Source organism: Penaeus vannamei, chromosome 6 (genome assembly GCF_042767895.1).
Source record: "Penaeus vannamei isolate JL-2024 chromosome 6, ASM4276789v1, whole genome shotgun sequence".
NCBI classification, from domain to species: Eukaryota; Metazoa; Arthropoda; class Malacostraca; order Decapoda; family Penaeidae; genus Penaeus; species Penaeus vannamei.
Genome location: NC_091554.1, coordinates 39392514 through 39400013, shown reverse-complemented (window position 1 = coordinate 39400013; position 7500 = coordinate 39392514). Strand labels below are relative to the sequence as shown.

At 34.6% G+C, this 7500-nt stretch overlaps 1 protein-coding gene across 1 annotated transcript in view; it reads right to left on the bottom strand.

Annotated features, from left to right (window-relative positions):
- LOC113803846 (unconventional myosin-IXb) overlaps positions 1–7500 on the bottom strand; it is a gene marked incomplete in the record, with an annotated part of 71709 nt that overhangs the window by 32442 nt on the left and 31767 nt on the right. Inside the window, 7 exon segments of the mRNA XM_070122983.1 lie at positions 2013–2097; positions 3129–3327; positions 3572–3707; positions 4179–4379; positions 4510–4685; positions 5029–5219; positions 7141–7276. Of these exon segments, the coding sequence (XP_069979084.1) occupies positions 2013–2097; positions 3129–3327; positions 3572–3707; positions 4179–4379; positions 4510–4685; positions 5029–5219; positions 7141–7276 (1124 nt within the window).

The window sequence follows — 7500 nt, the reverse complement described above, 5'->3', positions numbered from 1 at the left end:
CAATGGTGCTCTGGGAACATGCCAATATTCAAGAGAATGATTAAGCTAGACAATTCAATGATAACACTGCACAGGAAAATAAGGTTGTTTCTGGCAGTCTCTTGACCTTTAGCTGTAACATACTTTTTTCCATATTTTAGTTGTATGACTTCAAATCTATTATTATTCCCAACTATTAAAAATCAATAAGAAAGAAGGTTAAATTAACCTGATGTCGCCGGGGATGGCATGTACAGACATGCCATGCTTACCGTGAGTTTAATTTATTAATTGTCTTTGCACATTCACAGTTCTACAAGCACTTGGTCACTTGTGAGGCTATTACTAGAACTACCCATCTCACCTGTTTACCCTTTTCCATATTTGGAAATAATTTCTTTTATTTTATATTGCTATTAGTATTACTGATAACATTACAATATTCATAATATCTATAATACTAAAAACAGCATCAACATTAACCCATTGGATCCAGTTGAATTATGGAAATAGGAGTGCCAAAAATACAGGCAGTGGGTTACATAAGTAGCTAACATCCCAGCCATGAGTGGTGAGAAGACTCTGTGCCTCCTCTATGCAATGTTATTTTGTGTCAACTTTTTTAGCTTTATTGCTATTTTTCAATGTTGATATTTGTCTTTTGAGTTGCTTTACCCAGATGGTAATGGCTTATTTTCCTTACACAGACTCCATATCATCTCTCTATGTAGTAAATAACTCATTGCAAGGGACAAAAATGGAACATTTTGTTATCTGTGTCATATACCTCATTTTACCCTAAATTTCAATTTTATGTAATAAAACCTGTGCCGCTGGTCCCAGCAGCCAAGAGTACAGTGCGCAGCATGGAAATGGCGTCCTCCATGGAGAAGGCGCTCTTCCAGTCACAGCTTACGCATGATACATCCACATTAGTTTATCATTGGGAATAATGCTAAAGCCCCCTTCTAAGTGCCAAATCAGTCAAATCAGACTACAAGAGGTTTTTGCACTCGTGGCGAGTCTTTTCTATCACCCTAGCCTTTGCTTGTGATGGAAAGTTTGAATTACCTGGCCCACAGCCATTTTTCCCGTCACCCAGCCCTCAACCAAGATTTTTCCACGGTTAATAGCATTAATCAAAATAAACAAATAAATAAATATATATATAAATAAAAAAATAAAACTCAAGGAAAAGTGAAATCAGGTGGTCACAAGGTCGACTGACTGATAACTTGTTGGCTAAGCACTTGTGGAGCCATCTATGTGTAGAGACATTTCACAAAAAAAAACGACAGTGAACACACATTTCCCCCAGCATCAAGAGGTTAAATAATGGTCAATAATATTAACATATCTGTAATTTAGAGCACGACCACCTTTTTTTTTATATATATATTTTCTTTAAAGTGCCTTACCATTCAACCATCCACTTGTCAGTAAATGTACAACAATTGAATATACTTCTCTGATGATGTTTAACCTATGTATACTTTGGTATAAGTATTGGTGATTTTCACTTTCAAATTAGAAATTAATTCTCAAAGTTTATATGGATAAGCATCATACTTCTTCGTCCTTCAGACCCCTATGTTTATGTTTATCTCAGATTGAAAAAAATTGAAAGTAAAATACTTCTCTATTAAAAGTGTAGAACCATTTATAGTTCAATAATCATTTTTGTACATCAATTATACACAAGAAAAGAAGGGCCACATAACTAATACTCTATATCTTGCTTAAATAAACAATCTATCAAACAGAAAATAAAATATCAAATATCAGAAAAGTATAAAATATATCTTGTATATAGAAATATTCAATAAACACTGAAATAATAAAAACGAGGTGCATAAATCACTAGAAAATAAGAAAGGAGGACTCGGACACTTACACAATTTAAATGCAAAAGCACTGATACTAATATGATGAACAAGAGTAAAATGCACCCTCATTAGCTCACAGTTTGAGTGGGAACAAACAAAAGTTATAATGAGCCTAGCAAACTGTCAGTAACCTTTAAGCACACTTACTTTTGAGTGTTTTCGATGGCTGCGAGTATCCTTGAGTTGTCAATGTTAATCTTCTGCTTCGGTGTCTTTCTTTGGTCATCATGCCCTGCAATAATGGAGTAAATAAAATAACTGGTGGCCACATGCTCCTATATGTATGCAATACATATACAATATAAATAAATATGCAAAGTATATAAACATAAACAACTAAATAGATGTGCATATTTACTCATACATAAAAAAACATAAAGCAAACCCTTGCTTTACATTAGAATCCCATCCAAAATCAACACAGTTGTGTGAAATCTACATACATATTACTGTAGTAAATATGTAAACAATGTATGTATAAAATCAATGCCTTCAATCCGGGTGACGTGACCATTACACCATGAAAAAATTTGGCTTGAGGGCCTGGTGGTATGAACATGCAATCAAAAGAAAAAATGGCCACAGGCCAGGTGACACAACTTGCCATCATGAGCGAAGGCCAGGATGACAGAAAAGACCCGCCATGAATGCACAAAGCACTTAGAGAGTGATCGGACTAATTTGGCATTTAGACATTTGGCATTTGTTATTTAATACACAGGGAGATGATATGGAATCTGTGCATGGAAAGCTGTCTATTATCATCTGGATAAAGCAAATCAGAAGACAAATATGGACTTCAGAAAATGGCAAAAAAGCTGAAAACATTTATGCAAAAGAGGGACTTTTGTCACCGCACACAAGTGTTCGCATGCTCCCAGCCTACACACCGCACATCCGGCAGAACAGCCGCTTACCTAAGCCAATTCCCATACTTTCCTCCATGTGATGGCCATAACGCAATCGTATTCAAGGGACTAATAAATGAAATACTGAAGTTCTTGATTTACATTATTTCCTTTTATTATACTTTTACTAAATTTTTGTTTATGTTTTGATCTGTAGGTTTGTTGATAAAAAAATCTGAGATATTCATATTGCAGAAAACAAATCAGCATGAAAAGACGGTTTACTGTATAAACAAATGAATGCATCCTTATAACTACCCATCATGCACACCCATAAACACATGCAACAAAATTCATGCTACACATAATCAATGATACGTTGCCAGCAACACAAGGCACCCCTCATTGCTCTTACCTTTCCGCTTTGTGTACTTGATAGCCGCACCATGGAATGCACTGACGGCGCGGAAGAATGCCCTAAGGATCGACCACCTGAACACGGCAACCGGATCAGCCCCTGCCACCTCTCGCACGATGCTATATTGACTGTTTTTGAGCACACTAATCAGTTCTGGCCGCATCAGGTCCAAGTTCTTCTCCCTAAAATCACTCACCTGTGATGGAAGGTAGAGCGAAGGCATGGGAATTTGATTAACTTTAATACAAACATCAAAGATATTAAATTTCATAATCTTGAAAAATTTCTGATGAAGATATTCATACAGATTTGGGGACAACTATGATGCCAGCAACAATTCTTTTAAGCATAAGATTTGAAAATTATCAGTCCTGCATTACGTCTCATTCCATCATAAAATCTATAAAGTTCTTATTCTAAAACACTTAAAAATAACATACCTGATATTTCACTTTACCAGCATAATGCTTTATAATAAATGCTAACTCCCTCTTCTGAGGAATTTCGTAATACTTGTTGTCTTTGTGGACCGTGTTGATCTTTTGTAGGAATGTTTCATTGGTCGCAGCAGGGAAACTGAATGGCAGAAAAAGCAACATTTATGACATCTGAACTTTCCATGACACAGCACATAAATTGCTACATAGCACATAAATTGCATACACTAACATTTGCTCCTTTAGCATTTCATCATTCTTTCATCATCATCATGAAAACTGTTAAGTCTATTTGTCGTCTTATTGCATATTCGTTATATTCATATTGAAACTTTCAATAATTACATTTTTTTTCTGATGCCATAAAATCCTGATCAAAACTATTATTTAAACTAAGATAAATATTACTATAAGGACAACACTAACTTTTATCAACATAAAACAAAAGGTAATTTGAATCCTCATCATATATCACAAAAAAGTTATCCTTCTGAACTTGCTGTTGCTGAAATTCTTAAGGAAAAAAAGGAATAAAGAATTACAGTGTTCTAACATAGCTTTAAGAGCTCAAAATAAGATGGCTTAAACAAATATACAAAATTCCATGTACCTGCACTGGTCATCCAAAATACAAAGAAGACCAGAAGGTTTCCCCTCAATGAGTGCCAGACAGTCTACATTGTCCTGAAACTCAATGTTGGTCCAAGAAATTCCTTCACGCCGATACTCCTCCTGCTCGTACTCAAAGACATGCTGGTTGAAGTAGTGCTGGAGATGCTCATTGGCAAAATTAATGCAGAACTGCTCAAACCTGATGAATAAAACGGGTGATTTATTACAATATGAAATCCCCCTTCACAAACATATAGTTTAAATCTCTCATATAAAAAGTGTAAATACAAAATTCACTCATGGTGGTCTATAAAAGCATTCCAAAGTACCTGTTGCAATGGCCAAAATCCTCAAACCCAAAAATGTCAAGGACACCGATGGAATTTCCTCCATATTCACTTGCTGATTCTTTGAGTGTAATGAGAGAGTAATTCACCTGCAGAACAATCCAGTCAAATAATGCCCCATATAGACACTTTGCTAAGGCATCCCGTGCAGCCATAGCCTGTAGGGATAAAATTGGAATCATTAATGAATACATACAGAATTGTGAGAAAGTTTTACAACAGTATTCCTGTCTACAATGTATTTTTTCATTAATACATTCACCAAAACTTCCAATACTTCACGTACACAACACCATTCTCAAGGAAAGGTAGCTGTCAAAAAAACTATTCCAGACACAAATTCTGTCTACCTACCACATTCCATACATATACATATTTACCTCACATCACTTACAAACCAAACAAGGTACTGATCGACTTGAAATATACACAAGAAAACCAAACCACACCATATTACACCATACTATATTCTTAGCACCATTCAAAACACCAATTCCTTACTTCTGCCAGGCGATAGTGCATGACTAGAACCTCTCCTTGGACCCGTGCTTTCTTGGAAGTGAGCGCGTTCATGAGAGTATCCTCAGATACCCCAAGGAGACTTGAGATCGTGCTCACCAATTCCGGGTTCCTCACCAGCACTGACTCATCGTGGTGGTAAGTGGATTTCTTTGGCTGGAATTCTATGTTACCTGTCGCAAAGAGATAGGAAAAATGTTGGAGCCACAGGGATTTTTGTATATATAATGGGGAGGAGGGTCATTAGAGTCACCACTTTGGTCTCTTTTGTCTTGTTTCGCGAATCTTGATATGTGACCCAGAATTACCTAGAACAAATGCTGTATTTTTCAGTTACCCTTACCTATACAAGCTGTATGACTCAGGTTGAAACCTCAAACTTGGTATTTCAAAAACTGTTTTCTCATTCCTTTTATCATCATTATCACTATCACTATCATTATCACTACCACTATTACTATCATAACTATTGCTATTACTGTTATCATCATTATTATTATCATCACTATTATCATCACTATGATTATCATTATGATGATTACAAATGTAATCATAACCATAATCATAATTGTAATTATCATTATCATTGTAATTATAATGATGATGATGATGATATAATAATAATAATAACAAAACAGTAACAATAACAATAACAATAACAACAACCACAACCATAACCATAACCATAACAATAACAATGTTTATGGTAACGGTAACTGTGATGGTAACTGTAACGGTAACTGTAACGGTAACTGTAACAGTAACGGTAATAAAAATAATAATAATGACAATAACAATAATAATGACTATCATAATTATCATCATCAATTTTTTTATGATAATCTTTTTAGTAACAATTATCATCATGATCATCAAATTAGTAAAAATAAGAACTACTAAAACAGTTCTTGACAGCAGAAAGTAAAAGCTGTCAAAAGCAGGTAGCTATAATAGTAAATCATAGACTCATAATATAATGATAATGATAATGATAATAATAATAATGACAATAACAATGACAAAAATAATGATTATCATAATTAAAATCATCAATCTTGTTATGATTATCCTTTTAGTAACAATTATTATCATGAGTATCAAATTCATAAAAATAAGAGTAACTACTAAAACAGTTCTTGACAGCAGAAAGTAAAAGCTGGTAGCAATAATAGTAAATCCTAGACTCATTTTTAATTCCTCCTTACATGTTAAATTGATATACTTTAATGATTAATGTCGTTAAATGTAAGGCAGTATTAACTGAAGTAGAGAAACACAATTTAACTTAAATCATACAATCTTTAATCTCTTCTGAACTGAAAAAAAAACCTTTGGTCAGTTCCCCAAAACTCAACCCTTTCCTCCTATGATCTGGATGATGTGACCATAAAGTCATGAAAAAATGTCACTTGAGGGCCGGTTGGTATGAACATGATATCATGGGAAAATCTAGTTGAGGGCTGGGGTAATGGGAATGATTTGCAACAAGTGCATAAAAGTCTTGGAGGGTGATTAGACTCTGAGGGTATTTAGGAAGGGCTACTTGTATGATTTCCATCTTGTATGAATGAGGGTGGAATGTGCCATCCGTGAGCCATTACTGGAAGCACCAACACCAGGGTGGGCATTATTTCAATGCTTAGGATCCTATTCCTATCCACCATGACTGGTATGCAGGTTGTATTACAGAATATTGAATATCATAAAAAAGATATCCAAAAAAATAATACAAGAAAAAAAAAATTAATTGCTGTAATCATCATTCCACTGAGTTATGGATTACTTAGAGAGCTGACATGGAGTTTAAGCAAGGAAAACAATCCTTTACCATCTGGATAAAGCAAATCAAATTAAATACAGACATTAAATAAATAGCAAAAAAGCTAAAACATGCTTATGGAGAAAAAGAGAAAATAACATTGCAAAGGGGAAACATTGGGAACCAAGAGGTTAAGCACAGGATATAACATGGAGAGAAATTACATCCACAAATATAAAGAAAGGTGTATCTCATGACTTGAATGAAACACAAAATATCAAGGGGAAAAACGCATGGAAAGACCATAATGAATACAGTTTCAAAACTATACTCACCTAAAAGAAGGACCGCAGATAACACAGCAAAGAGTCTGTGCTGCTTGTCGGCAGTGAACCCGACCATCTCCATCGACTGCTTCAGCCTTAAAAACTCAAACTGCTCTTCACAACCCTCAATTGTATAACATTTGCTCTGGAATATCCAAATTTATTGTTAGCTTCACAGGATTAATTTCCGAATCAATGACGAAATCCAAAAGCATGTATTATTTGTCATTAAGATTTTTACCACATCCAAAGTCATGAGAAAATCTGACAAAAATTATAAATATTCTAGAAAGATGATCATATAAACAAAAACAAAAATAAACACAATCTAGACTACTTATCATTCTCCAGGTATTCGGCACCTGTTGT